The sequence below is a fragment of the Orussus abietinus genome, unplaced genomic scaffold (assembly GCF_000612105.2).
Source record: "Orussus abietinus isolate OABI.00-Male unplaced genomic scaffold, Oabi_2.0 scaffold8, whole genome shotgun sequence".
NCBI classification, from domain to species: domain Eukaryota; kingdom Metazoa; phylum Arthropoda; class Insecta; order Hymenoptera; family Orussidae; genus Orussus; species Orussus abietinus.
This window is the reverse complement of record NW_019395997.1, coordinates 1,832,263-1,847,042: the sequence shown is the minus strand read 5'-3', so window position 1 is coordinate 1,847,042 and position 14,780 is coordinate 1,832,263. Positions and strand designations below refer to the sequence as shown.

General features: G+C 37.4%; 2 protein-coding genes across 7 annotated transcripts; one reads left to right on the top strand and one right to left on the bottom strand.

Moving 5' to 3' along the window:
* Positions 1-88: 88 nt before the first annotated feature.
* Positions 89-2,165, bottom strand: LOC105699442. Its single transcript, XM_012424426.1, has 2 exons — positions 1,739-2,165; positions 89-1,634 (listed from the first exon to the last, which is right to left on the bottom strand). Exons 1-2 carry the CDS (start codon positions 1,982-1,984, stop codon positions 120-122), a joined length of 1,761 nt encoding a protein of 586 aa, XP_012279849.1. The 5' UTR covers positions 1,985-2,165; the 3' UTR covers positions 89-119.
* Positions 2,166-2,344: 179 nt separating this feature from the next.
* On the top strand, positions 2,345-13,611 carry LOC105699537. 6 transcript variants are annotated; one of them, XM_012424628.2, is made up of 13 exons: positions 2,345-2,838; positions 2,919-3,127; positions 3,242-3,545; positions 3,966-4,026; positions 4,117-4,388; positions 5,169-5,370; positions 6,560-6,722; positions 6,876-6,953; positions 7,034-7,191; positions 7,418-7,540; positions 9,747-9,791; positions 10,157-10,301; positions 10,519-13,611. In XM_012424628.2, the coding sequence occupies exons 3-13, from the start codon at positions 3,436-3,438 to the stop codon at positions 10,890-10,892; spliced, it is 1,731 nt and encodes a 576-aa protein (XP_012280051.1). In that variant the 5' UTR covers positions 2,345-2,838; positions 2,919-3,127; positions 3,242-3,435; the 3' UTR covers positions 10,893-13,611. The 6 variants fall into 6 exon arrangements, with proteins under 6 accessions (XP_012280051.1, XP_012280049.1, XP_012280050.1 ...); XM_012424626.2 differs by having other exon boundaries at positions 10,504-13,611; XM_012424627.2 differs by having other exon boundaries at positions 3,232-3,545; positions 10,504-13,611.
* Positions 13,612-14,780: the final 1,169 nt, after the last annotated feature.

The window sequence follows — 14,780 nt, the reverse complement described above, 5'->3', positions numbered from 1 at the left end:
ACTAAACATGGTATAAAAAATAAAAAAAAGTATGTCACAAAAGTTAACACATGTATATCCATTCAATTGTTTTCACAAAGCCATTCATTGTACCTACATCTAAAACTCGTACTCAATGCTTATGGAAAAATCGCACTTTGAAAATTAACCAATGCTGCAACTATAACTAGAATATAATCTAAATAAGGAACAAGATAGTCTTCCACGTAAACGTGAGACTCCAAGAGCCTAAAGTCTCTAATACGTTTGATCACATTATCAGCATAAATCCTAATGCTTGCTATCTGCTTCGTGAGTAACACCTCTTCGTCGGTAAGTTCTCTATCAGTTGTTGACATCGGTGTTTGTATTAACGTGAACTCCTTTTTCTTAAAGAGTGCTTCCACCCCTTCAAAATTATCCATAGCTATGACTGTAGTACCACTTGGAAGTTTGTCCAGGAATCCGGAATTCTCAAGGACGAAAGTATTAGTAGCCGAGCCCCCAAAGCCTTCGGATATATAAGTGATTCGGCCATCAGGTGTCATGGCAATCAAATACTTAGCGGTACAGCAAGCTCTTTTTTTGGACCACATCAATTCTTGATTCACTTCACTATCAGGCTTCTCTATTTCAATTTCAAAGCTGTCTATGATGTACCGAACATTACCGAACTTTACACGAAACTGTAATGGTAGTGTTTTTATTATGTTCTTTTCCGTAGGCCATGCTATCAACTTCCTAATCAGTTTCACTAGACGAGGCAATCCTTTCATCAGTGTTTTGTGCACCTGACGTACCGAATATCCAAAATCGTCCACCAAAATTTCGTCAGAGGGATTAAGTCGTAGTTTCTTCAAGATCAAATATATATTCTCTATAGGCATGTTTAGCTTACTTTGCATTCTGTCAATGATATGTAACGAATATATGGGTATCCCGATGAAAGTCAATGGGTCGTCTTTAATTACCATTTTAGTCAGCTCTAGAGGAGTCAATTCAGACAACTTTTGTCTAAAATTATCTTCGTCGCTACTATCAGTGGCTTTCTCAAGCTCTGAAAGACTGTCTAGTGAACTGCTGCGTTCAGATAGAATTTCATAAGCATCGACCAGGTTCGACAGAGCATTGCTCCTGATTTCGTTTATCAGCTGACGCTTGTAATTCTTATTTTTTATTCTTTTAGGAAAAGTACCGTTATCTTTACAGGCATTGCTTGAATTACTAAGGGATGACTTCTTTGTGTTCAAATCAAAGGACTCATCGTTCACAGAACGTGCGTCTCTTTTTCTGTTTATCCCATTAGTTTCATCCATGAAATTAATCTCTTTATCTACTGATGCATTTTTACATGTCTCTTCCTTGGTACAATTAGGAACATTAAACTCATCGATGGAAGGCATCTCTTGAACTATTTTGGATGCATTAATTACTAATTGGGATGAATATAACACTTCTGAAATGTTCTGCTCTGACTCTGCCATCACCACCGAGGCAGGAATCTCTACCTCGTTCTGTGTTAGATGTATTGGCTTTTCTTCTTGCTTTGTAACAGCAATGTGTTCCTGGCATGCAAATATGTGAGGTACTATGCCTTTCTTCAATTTCTTACGTCCACTATGAGAATATGGATTGCTTTCGACGTCATGTTCCAGCTGAAATCACAAAGAAAGTTATCAATTAAATGTATCATCGTTTCTACGCTAGCAACGTTCTATTAATTCTTTGATGCAAGCTCAGTTAACATAACTTTACTTACATTAAAGTGATCTTGACAGCAGAAAGCCATGTAACTTAAACTCTCAATGGGACAGCCTGCGGCATTGCACCAAAGTTTTCTCACATCCTGATTCCGTGGTACGTTAATGAAAATTTTATTCGGCGTTTTAGTCGTAGAGTTATTACAGTTCGGAACGAAACACTGTTTGTGCATAGCGGGCGACAAGACCTTTGCGATTTGCGACATGGCAAATATTATCGTTAACAGTACACCGTATTTTGACATATAATCATAGATTAATTGTCGACCATTATTTCATTCGTTATTTTAGATAACCATCCAAGCGCTTCGAAACCGGCGATCGACGTAGGCAGCGATTGAAACGTTATTGTTCCAATAAACGCTGTTGCAATTACAAAAACAGAGCGCGAATAATGAAAACCTATTTGCAGAAGTGCAGGGGCATTGACTCGCCGGTGAATAAAAGAACAGAAACGTGAAATCAAAGCGAACATACCTGAAACAATTCATTTTTCATTGATTGGTCTTTCGTGCACTTCGTGCTGTGCTTAACGTTTGATTGGTCGATTCTGTGCGCTCCAACGGAATCGACCAATCGTGTGCCAGGAAACGTCAGACGTAGCCAATCGCGTCGTCGCTCGTTCGACCAACATGGTGGATGTGGCAACCGTGTCCGGGGCCATATTGATTTCCGAGGATGCAGCGAGTGAAGAGGGAAGAAGAGGTGTGGTTAATTTGTGCTCAAATGCGTCGTCTCGTTAATGACAGAGTACGCGAGTAGTGCCAAACGTGGGAGGGAAATGCCGGAGCACGTCGAGCGCGGGCGTTGCTCCTCGAGAACGTGAAGGGCAGCCACGGTTTGCAAACGCGCAATGCTTTGAGCTCTTTCGGAACGGCTAGGTTATGTTCGCGTCGCTCGCTCGGCCGCCTTCGTTGCTCCCTGGCCCGTCACTTCGTCGGATTCTCGAAGGCAACGGCGTCGCTATATCATTCGTCGTGGTTCGTTTGTCGATCACAGAGGAGGGGGCACTTGTCATCCCTGCGCTACGATTCGATCAGTCAGTCAGTCGTGTTACGGATGACAGGATGAAATAAAACCCCACGGTCCTTCACGAATGGTATAACAATTTCCCACAGGCTATTTAACATTGTTTATTCATTATGATCATTTGCTAATTGATAGTTTTGATTTTCTTAGGTAACCGCATTACCTGACCATTTGCCAATGCTTTGCACCTGCAGGGCACTTGTCCGGCTATTTACCATTGCTTGCTCATCAACCGAAGAGAAAGGGAGAACTTGCCATGAGTTTGCCTTGCCGCAGTCATGTCATGGACAGTCATAATTACTGAAGGCTAGTCAACATTCAAATGGAATAGGACCTCCGAGCTCTGATTATTGTAAATGGTATGCTCATTCGTAAAATTAATGTCCACTAATTAAATTGTCGAGAGCAGGACGCTTATTATTTTTTAGTCTTCGCGATCAAATTTTGTCCCTTCTTAGTTCAGATTCTTATAGATGATGGTGTGGCTTGATCATCTATTGATTCAAGAGGAGGGCATCCGTTGTTAATTCCTTCAGTCCAGTTGCATCCGATAAAAGCTGGCACGGAGTAGAGCTTTGCAGCTCTTTTCGTCACGAATGGTGCACTAAGTGTCAAGAATAATTATCTACCATTGAGGACTGGGTGGCTCGTACACCCAACTCGTATAATGAGCAGCTGGACTGAAAGGATGCACCGTCGGGCTGCTACCTTTGGCAACGTGGTGACGAGCTGTGGTCACCCCTCCTCTGTACCACCATACCCTAGGAGACTTGAAAAGTTAGTATTAATGTGTCAATTGACACTTAGTATTTTTTTAATCCTCAACAAGAGCACGAGAGTCAGTAAAATTTTAATTTCTTTTCATAATTCCCTTCTATGTAAACTCGATAGTATTTGAAAGGTGGGCGTTTATTGTAGGTCTTTTTTATCAGCTGCTGTTATGTAGAAGCATGTCCAGTATAGAGCACATACTCAATTACACTGATATTAGACCACTTAATGTAAAGTAGTGGATAAAAGACTCGTACTTGAAGTATTTGTATTTCGATTATGTATTATAAATGAAAGGTTAAAGCCATTTTCAGCGTGCATTTTAACTTCATTTTATGATAAATGGAGTTATAATTATATAATACCCAGGTTATGTTTAAAATTACCGGTCATTTCTAACGATTACATATTGTTCCTTATTTTCAGAGTAAAATTTGGCGTGCCATTAGACGAAGTATGTAAAAATGATATACCGGCCCCCTTATTGGTAATTATTATCCTCTTGCAATATTTATATTAAAAAAGGTATATAGACTGTCAACAATTAAGAATGTGTCCATTGTCGTTTATTTTACAGGTTCTGATTCTCAAACTTAATAAAGAAGCTCCGTTCCGAAAAGACGTTTTTCGGGCTCCAGGCCATCAAGGGAATATGAAGAAACTCATCCATTTCCTCCAGACTGGACGTTTAGTAAATATGGACAACTTTAGCGTATATACGATCGCCAGTGTCCTTAAAAAGTTCCTGAGAAAAATTCCAGGCGGAATCTTCGGAAGAGAAGGAGAGCAGGAATTGTTCACCGTCATTCAGCTGGAAAGCATAGAACAACAAAGGGACCAAATTCATAAGTAAGTTTTAGTCGCTTTCCTTTCTACGAATTTCTATTCACTGCTGCATGGCTCTCTAAAATGGTAAACTACATTATCAATTATTGATAAGCTGGTGATAGGGGGACAGCTGCAACAGTTGTTGGTTTATCCATTCCACTGTGACCTTCGTTTGCTAATGTATTCCTGTGATAATTATTGAAATTGTAAAACTAAATGAGATTCAGTACCGCACATTAATGTATGTAGGAAGTATTTAGTAATATTAACATGTAATTCATGAATCATATGTTTCATCTGTAACTTCAGTCCAATGGAATGTACTTGATAAATGAGCTCTGTGCATAATGCATTAGGCAATAGCTATTCCGTTCATGCAATAAGAACGAAGTAATGCTCTTGCATATCTTTCGACTGAAATAAGAGTAACAAGCAATTTCACCGAGCCTATCGATCGATGCAAGGAATGTTCTCATGTCGAATTTAATCTGAGCACACTTCATTCCAGACTGTTTAAAGCTATCGGACTACAATGTTACGTTCCTCTATGATGTGACACTAGTGTCATGTTTCCTAAACCTGACTCGTATTATTGCCGTACATACTACACTATTATGATTATGTAAGATTCTTACGTTACTTTTAATGTGCTGTAAAGAACAATTACTTGAAAAAGATCTTCATACGTTAGTTGAATATTTGATTACTCTTGTACCTACGTTGTATAACGCGCTAATATGCATTATTTTATATTAATATTCAGTTCAGTGGGAAAATTATGACGTTTCTTATGTTACTCAGGTTAATCACAAGTTTGCCACTGTACACACAACGTCTGCTGGTACTTCTATTCGGAACGTTCAGGGTAGTAGCTGTGAACAGTGAGAGAGCGAGAACAGGTATGTCCAGCGAAGCTCTAGGAGTATCGGTAGCGCCTTCGTTCTTCCAGAGTTGCGTGAGCGACGGAAAGACAGCAAAGATGGAAGATGTACTCAGGTTTAAGGTAGGAATTATTACTTAATTACCACTTGACCGTGTTCGCTGTAATGCACTCATGCGATTCACTGTAAATTCGAACACTTGCAGGGTATCGATGAAAGACGAATCGATAATTTAATAGGTATTCTAGTTTTCTTTTCGGTAATGAAATATGCTTAATCTCTGAGAATAGTTTTCTTGATGATACCTTATTTATGGTGTTTGTGTCGATTGCACTTGCAACGATGTGAGTGCAATCGACAGAAACTATAAGAGTGAACTCATTTTAAGAAGTGCACGAATTTAATAAGGAGTTAGATGACTTAATATTGATAAAATATGTTATATTAACGAGAGGCTAATCTACTGCTACGAGTCTCAAATTTAAGCATGAGAGCTATTTCTCGTCACATGCTGCACTAATTTACCGGTTGATCACCTGTTGTCACATTTTATGTTTGCTTACAATCCTCGCCAGGCGGAGGTCTCAGTAAGTTTACAGTGTTAACAATAGTGTTGTATGTCTTGTTTCCTCGTGCCCGCAAGATTTACTAACGTTTCGATGACTTCATTGTTGAAATTGGCATTCTCCTCGAGAGCGAAACATAACGTCGATTGTTATTTTGACTTTCAGTAACGCGTTTGTCATGTCACCTGTTCCAGATATTACCATTACTTTTTATTTTCGTTATAGACAGATGCATATATTGTACAGTAACATTGTATTAAAGGAGACTGCGGTTAAGTTAATGTAGGTCTTGATGTGCATTTTGAAATATGTTAGATAAAAATCTAGCGTATACTCTAAAAGACTACCATTGGCTCGTCAAAAAATGTATACCGATACTAGCATGCCATTATTTATATAATTTTCTGAGATTAAGCTTTAGAGAAGTTCATTTGAATGACATGCATCGTTCTGTAAATACTGTCTGCGTTTTTCCTTTTTTTTTTTTGGTATAATTTTGCTAATGTACCCATTTTTGCTTTTCATGTCACGTTACTGTAAAAAAAAAGAAAAGTATTCCAAAGTAAGTGCATCTACTGGTGACTGATCGGATGTGTAGACAAAAGGAGACATTTGATTTAACTGTACAATTTTAACGAAAGTTGTGAAAAATATGCATTCGGTGTAATTATGATATAACGTTGATCTCTTCGATATGCTTTAGACGTTCCTTTTAATAAACATGTTTTTCTTGGGATTCCGTCAGGTTGCAACGCGAGTGATGAAATTCATGATCGATAATTTCGGCGTGTCAAACTTGTTCGGAAGAGAAAACTATGAGTTTTATGCACGAATCACTGGAACGATACTCAAAGTCGAAAACGACTGGATCTTCAGTTTTCGGTACCCACGTGATAACCTTGTATCGAGTGAGTATAACAAAGGTGACCGTCATTTATAGGAATTAAGTACATATGCAGAGAGACGTCACTCGTTTTTTGAAGTTAACTTTTATATCATTAAGAAGGTTCAACATAAGGAGCTTTCGCATCAGTTTAGAGGTGTACTTTTTACTTTTCCAGGACAATTATCTTTAGAGACGGAAAAGACTTGGCTGCAGTACGAGTGCGAGAGATTGGGACTTAAATTCAATTTAGAATGTAAGTATGTCGCTCATATTAATGCAAATGATTTTTTTATTCTTGATAATCTTCATTAATCATACGTCGCTTAATTTCAGCTGTGTCATACCAAGAAGAGTCGCAGTCGACGCCAGCACTTATTCATGTGCCGGAATCTTTCGAGCTTACTTCGTCCTTAGGAATGATTCCTGAGAATACCTTACTCGAAAGTTATACCAGGCTTTCGGTTAGCTTAGAGCAGAACGGATTTTTCCAGGTAAAATTGCACAGATTAATTCGTTCAGTTTAAAAGAATAGGAAAAATATATCAATTATCGTAGCATGAAGCCTCAATGGCACAATCTGACGTTAGATGTCTTACGGAAGATTTTAGCATGTTCAAAGTGTACATCAAGTGATTAGGAAATTGTGTTAATATTATAATATATTTGCAAGATGTACAATTACAATATTAATAATTGAAATATCGATTTGTTTGACAGGCGTCTAGTAGGTCATCTAGTAACGGCAGCCATCATTCTCGGCATGCTGGCATGACATTGGACGAGCTTAGAGCAGTAAATCGGTATGCCGAAAGTACGAAGAGCCTAAGCTATTTGCCACAGGTAGGAATAGGTGAAGCATAGAGTCTATAACGTCAGTTTTAACAAAACAAAAAAAAATTAATAATATTAAGAAATAGAACGTAGTGGTTATTCGTCAAGCCGATGCTCGGCTCGATGGATAATTTCGATCTTCTATTCGTATATTTGCACGATGAAGGATAGAGATCTTATAGTAGAGAATTTTTTTTTTTAATTCTAAGTTAGTATCGTGGTATCAGACTGTCTCGAGATTGTGATCCTTGATCGTTCAACTCGCATGTATTGAGTGTATACATAAAAATTATAATAGCATTAAAACGCACGATATTAATTCATAGGAAAAAGAAACACACACACGCATTAACTTTGGCAACCCCCATTGTCGCTTGCAAGGAAATTACAAAATTGCACTGCAATTAATCGACTTAAAAGTAAGCATTTCGTGCGAAGATATTGAAATGCGTGTACTTTTGATTTACCTCTTTTTTTATTTTTTATTCGACCGCATTGGATGTTCGTACAGAAGTATTTATATAAATAATTATTTTGTACAGTTAAGAAGAGAAGGTATTTGATTTTGTAACGTACACTATCACAACGTGCATTTAATTTTGCAAGGATTTTCATTTTCGAAACGTATCTTCGAAGAACTTAAATATTATCTCATCAATCATATTTCTTGCCTACGTGTCAGTGGGGGTTGGCTCTATGTAAGAAAAAAAAAATGGTTTTCTCAAAAGGTACAAATGCGTTTCTACTGTGTTCAGCTGCATGTTTATTTTTTTTTGTTTTTCTTTAACTATTTAAACTACTATCTTTGTTATCACTGCCATTAGCTTCCTAGAGCAATCATCTATCCTAATGACGATTGATAACAGTAAGCTTTACATGATACGAATGTAAATTGGCAAGAATGTTGGAAAGTATCGAGTGCAGTGCTCATGACGTTGTATAACTGTACAATAGCAACAAGACTGTTAATTATCGATTCGGTGTTCTGTAATTTAACTTATTAGGTGATAACTGACTTTTCTCTTTTTTGTAATTTTGTATCGACACGTTTGTGAAATATTATTTTATCCTTCCGTAGTTATTATACGTATTACCATTTGAGTATCGTCACTAAATTATCGAAGTGCTTCTTCTCACGTGTACAAATCATGATTTCTATTTAAGTTAAATGCCTGTATCCTCTGATCGAGAAGTAGACGTTGGATGTTGAACGATGCATAATCCAGTGATGAATTGAAATAGTCCAATTATTAATTATGCTCAGTTGACGGAGACTTGTCATTAAAAGATATACATCGAAGTAAATTTCTGAGAGATTTTTGACGGTCCTTTGATTACTTTGCATCAAAGGAATTACCTCTAGGTTTCTTTAGTTTGTCATTTGACGTAGCACTTCTCTCACCTACTGGCATCTACTTCTTGGCTCTCGCGTGTTTTGTATGTGTTTTAGTTGCGCTTAAATTAAGAGAGGCGGAATGCGTTGGTTCTTTTTTAAATAAGTTGTTTGGATTTTGTTACTTGCAAGGGTTACTGACCTTATCTACGAGAAGTATACCATTATATGTGAAAGGATGGATCATGTCGAGAGTATTACGGTGTATGTGTGTTTAACGTTGACTTTAGATAGAATAAACGTCGATGTTTCATTTGTACATATAGACGGTAATATTTATTAATTGTCAAATGATTTTTGAGACGTCCTTGCATGAATGTAACGTACCACAGGAATCGCGATCTAGTATTACATGTAGGAATTATTAACTGGAATACATGTACAATTAAAAAAAACGATGTACGGAAGTATTTAAGACTGCGCGCGTGTTAATAAAAGAATTATCTAAGTTAATTAGGACGCTAGTTGTTTTTGGTACAATAAAGGTTTTTGTACTTGTATGATACACTTGCTCCTTTTAACGTCTACTTGACACAGTCTGCTTTTGCATGTTGCACGCATTAATTATCATCATCATTACACTTCGTAGGCCAGTGAAATGAATTTTGATGTACGTTGTAAATCGATTGTTCCCCGAAATTGAAGTTTAAGGAGTCCGAAGATGTACGATGTTACATCTCCGATATTAGTATGTGCATGTTAATACTATGTTATTACGGATATTACGGTTAAATGTTATCAATTTGTAAGATTTAATCGTTACAATTCAGCCAATTTCTCACGCTAGGGTGACTACGATTTATACCATTTATTTTTCATTAGGAAAGTGATGAGTTCGCTGTTAAGAAACATTCAAGCCCGACCCTTGTAGGTACAACTTTTTGGCTACTTATAATTTCCTCGGAATTCATTTTGATAGATCAGCCTTTACATTATGCACACAATGCACAAAGAAAGCTTTCTCTTTAATTCGAATAATTCTACGGTACGTATGTAATCGAGACGAACAAATGTACAGCTTTGTAAACGTACACTTCCCCTCTTTCTGGGGATTCTGCACATTTTTTACAAGCATTATATAGTGTTCGGCACAGGTACCGTAGAATGCTGCCAGTACTTGCTTCTTCTCAAGCTTATAACGAAAGACATTAAATCCACTAGTCGTTACCATATCAGTAAGATCATCGTACCCATACCTATGACACCCGATTAATATCTGCATTTTCATTCAGGTACACGAAAGACAGACTGCGAGAATGCGAACTAGATCGGAATGGTTCTTGACACCGGTAGGGGAAAGATTGACAGCAACCGACAGCGATCCGACAGCCATGCACATACTCCGAGGGTCCAACATGTCATCCACCGATAACATCGGTAAGTGTACTGTCCACTCCCCAAAAAAAATTGCGACTCCATATTATCTGAAAGTCCTTATGACTCGATAAGAAAAGCACTTCGTTGCACTCACTTGTCTTCGGTGAAGTTTCACACCTGTGGCTCTCTGTGTCCCCTTAACGTAGACCTCATCGTAGCTAACCCATCCTCTTTTCTGACTCATGCGAATTTCTATACGTAGTCCTGTTGTGCTCAGCGTCAGGATTGAGCGCCAGCGCGGAATCCGTGAAACGACCGAGTCTTCGTAGAACATCTTCGAGAGAGAAATCGCGTCTTCATCGCAGCTCTTCGCGCAGGAACAAAGAAAACGGGGCTAAAGGCCGCTCCTCGGAGACGTCGAAATCCCGGTCGTTGGAGACCGTCAAAGTCAAGACTGTCAGAGTTTCCGTGGACCAGCAGCCTGCGGAGATCATTTTGAAAAATACTGAGGAGGAACCGAGCCAAAGAGAGAGCAAAGAGTGCGTCGCCGTACAGAATGACGACTTAGTCGCGCAGGATAACGCCCTACGCGCCGCCGACATGGACGTGCAGACCTTCCACGTGACACTAACCTACAAGCCAAGAATATAGAACATCTTCAGGGCTAATATTTAAAATCTCATGCGATTTCGTCGTTTATTTATATACACGAGCTGTTGAGCGCTGCCGGGAGGGCAGGACTTTGAATTTAATGGGAATACTGCGTACAAATTTGGGCTGACAACCTGGTACTGGAAATTTTGGGCGGAATTTGAGATTAGTTGTGGGAAGGGAATTTTCTGGATAGATCGGAACCAAGACACCAAGTTATTTGAGAGCTGTGCAGGCTCTTTCGATGTTGCCTCGTTTTGATAATACTCTCCGACAGTTGAGAACCTGTATTAACAAGATGCTCTCGTGACGCGATGTTATCAAGTGTTCGATATAAAGGCTTCTTCACGAAGACGATATTAGTTGGATCTCTGATGGTGTTCGATCCAAGCACTGACGCATTTAGAATGCGTCGGATTTCGTCGTGTTTCAACAGTATTTACATTTACCTATTTGTAGAAAATGTTTTTGCACGCAACTCGTGCTTTGACGTGCGCCTGGGAAATGTATACTTTGCGGTGTACACTATTGTGGGACGAATGATCCTATGAGAATGAGATTGTTGCAGTGAAAATGTCGAGACGTTGACAGAGCCAGAGAATCAAGATTTTTCAGTGCTCTCAGAAGGTAACCCGTTCCATATGGCAAACGGTAGCATTCTTTTTTTGTACTTCTGATTTACATTTATTTAATGTAACACTAAGGAAATATTTTATTGACAATTCTGCAACAATCTCGTTCGGTTAAGTTATCGTACTGTACCGTAGTATAAGTAGCTCGACATCTCTTAAGATCGAAGGTGTCGGATGATGAGATATAATACATGTTTGTGAAATCACTCGGAGTGCTCTCGTACAGAGAGACGGAGTGACCGTAATCAACAGTTTTATCGTTTATAAATACGTCCGTTTAAAATGTTCAAATTAGATTCATTACAAAGGTAATATCGAAGCTAACTGAACATTTTAAACAAGGAATCGATGAAAAAAGCCAAGAATGACTGAGCTTATATGCAGTGAAAGTGGCATATATTTATATATTTATGGTAAAATGATGAACCAGATATAAGTTCAGCATCGAGCTCATTCCAGAACCGTTTTTACATATTGCATTTTCTGAATATCGAAACTCTCATATATATACCATTCCAGATGCATTTATAGATTTTGAAATTTACTCCTTGACCGCGCGGTGTATACAACTATTGTTTATACGAAAAATCAGGTTTTTTATAAACGTAGAACTAGATAGCATGGTTGGTCACTTTTTTACGTTTCGATATACCGTCCATTGCCACGGTAGAAGGGAACCCCGTCGAGCTCTACAATGGTGGATGGGTTTTTGTCGACTAATTTACAAGTCACCGATGATCTTGATGCTTTAAATGATTTTTTGTCATTTAAGAGGGATTCTTGCAAACGACATTTAACCCGTGGGAGATATATCGTTGGATTGACAGTTCATCCAACGTTTTAGCATAAGGGCAAGCTATGCGAAGAATGATAACAATAACTGACTATTTATTCTGGCCTCCTTTCGCTGAACTGACAGTATTTAATATATTTATATCCATAAATGACATTTATTATTTGTTGAACGCCTAATGTTATATCTTATCTTTTTCCGAGAAAAAGAATTAAGACTCCGTACTGGCAATTTTGTAGCGAACCTAGTTTACTTGCAAAATTGACACGGCAGCTTTTATGTTTCCTCTTTACCTACTATACGGACTAACAATACAGCGTTACAGCGAGTATACACAATATTTAGTTTATGTATCTATTTTTCTTTTAAACATATTTATGTACGCAACTCCAAATATATACTTGGACTCATATTATAAACAGTATAGGCGATAATTATCAGCGTAACGTTTGCAAAGATTTTTTTTCAAAGGCAGAACCGAAGATTGTCAAGCATTATCAAAGAAATAATTTTTTTTCTATTTAGAATCATCCCTTAGAGAATCCTTGCAGCACGCGAAAGTAATTAGGATAGTGGTAATACTAATCTGTAGACGATTTGTTGCGGTTACGATGTATTATCCTCCACTTTCGCTAATACCAAAGAATATTTATTGACATTAATATTATTAATTATTACACCCGCGAGGAACGAGTTCTCGTATGAGAAAGTAATTATTTTTTTCTCCAAAAAGGGTGTTTCGAACTGCGAAGTAAATAGGGATATACTTTCAGCCGTTGCATATCACTAGAATTAGACCATAAATTAATATATTATTACTGATTATGATTTACTCCCTGGGAAGCAAAACGTACCCGTATACCAGTTTTTACACCTGTAAAAAAAATGTAATTGTACAAAAGTCGAGATTTTCTCAGTTGACGAACCATTGAATTTAGCCAAATTTCAGTAATAGCTGAAGTAGCCATTATAAGCATTATACCACTTAATCTTTTTTAAGTATATGCTTTTAATTTTGTTACCATTGATGCATAGAACCGTTGCACAGTGTCAGTCAACTGTATAATCCATTATTTTATTTCAGTTTAATATTCTGTAGCACAGACAAAGATTAATTTGATGACGAAGGATGAAGTGTAGGATTTGAAGATGGAAAAGAACGTATTATTAATAAGGATACATTACCTATTTTACTACCTTTTGAGTAAATTTTAATAACCACATTTTGTAGATTAAGGAATAATAACTGCAATGCTGCTACAGCTTTGGATAATAAAGAATGACATGTTTTTGTTATCGTTGTTTTATATTATTTTCTTAATTTACTTACCGAACCATGGTTTTGTCGGGTGACGAAAGATTTTAATGATCGTCTTTTAAACTTTGTTTAAAACCTTTCACACTACATAAACCATGTATAAAACATTGTATGTATCGTTCATGCACAAGTGTTACACCCAGTTATAAACAAAATAGATTAATGTTTGAAAGAATTCCAGCGATATGAGACTTATCAGCTCTCATTAAGTTGCATTTATCTGCAATAGCTAATAGGACCCGGAGATTAATGTATTTATATGTTGTACGTGACTTACTTCCTTTAGACTGGGATGTTCCTATTAGTGTGATAGTGCTAAATAGTACCGAATATCTAATCTAAATAGAATCCCACATTTCTCAAGCATCGTACACACACTTCTATTTAAATTCTACAAATACGCAAACACGAGTGAAACGGTTCAAAGGTACTTCACCGATAAACTTTGATGTTTTTAAATTTAATTCCTTTTACTTTAACTACTAACTATGATCCTGTAGAATAATGCCTAATTATAGAGAACCATAGATGTTGCCTTAAAGGAACATCCCTATCGTAGAGTCTAAATGTGTAATACCGTTGCCAAACTCAAATCGGTTCGCCCATAAGAAAGAAGGAACTTTTATTTACAATTAAATTTCGCGATACAGACAGACTGATTAGGTATCTTCGTACATGTAAGAAATATAAGTCACGTTAATAGTAAGCAATGGGTGTGTGGATACGACATGACATAAATCCAATGGTAACGCCAACGTTATGGTTACATGTGACGAAGACACAGTTTTAAATACACGTTGGTAGGGTTACTCATAAAAATGATGAACATCGTACACGTACTTAAAATCCTACGAATGACTATACGTACACTGCAGTATTTCTTCTTGTCCATTCTAAATATCTAATCGGTACAATTAATCGTAAGTTTGTACACAATTCTTATTTATACGTCGACCTTTATACGCGCCTTTAAAATATGAGAACTTACAAGTCCATACGTCATATGTACGGAGCTGTACGAGGAAATGATAAGTCTGTATTTGTGCACCATCTTTTTATTGCGAGAATTCCCGTGACTTACGTATCGTGATAGGACTTGTACATATATACGTATGTACGATGAATATACGCATATATATATCAAT

Coding starts and splice junctions, on each gene's coding strand:
- LOC105699442 (XM_012424426.1), bottom strand. CDS start 1,984: ATGTCAAAATACGGTGTACTGTTAACGATAATATTTGCCATGTCGCAA. Junction 1,635..1,738: donor GCTGTCAAGATCACTTTAAT/GTAAGTAAAGTT, acceptor TTGTGATTTCAG/CTGGAACATGACGTCGAAAG.
- LOC105699537 (XM_012424626.2), top strand. CDS start 3,436: ATGAGCAGCTGGACTGAAAGGATGCACCGTCGGGCTGCTACCTTTGGC. Junction 6,723..6,875: donor ACGTGATAACCTTGTATCGA/GTGAGTATAACA, acceptor TTACTTTTCCAG/GACAATTATCTTTAGAGACG. Junction 7,541..9,746: donor GCCTAAGCTATTTGCCACAG/GTAGGAATAGGT, acceptor ATTTTTCATTAG/GAAAGTGATGAGTTCGCTGT.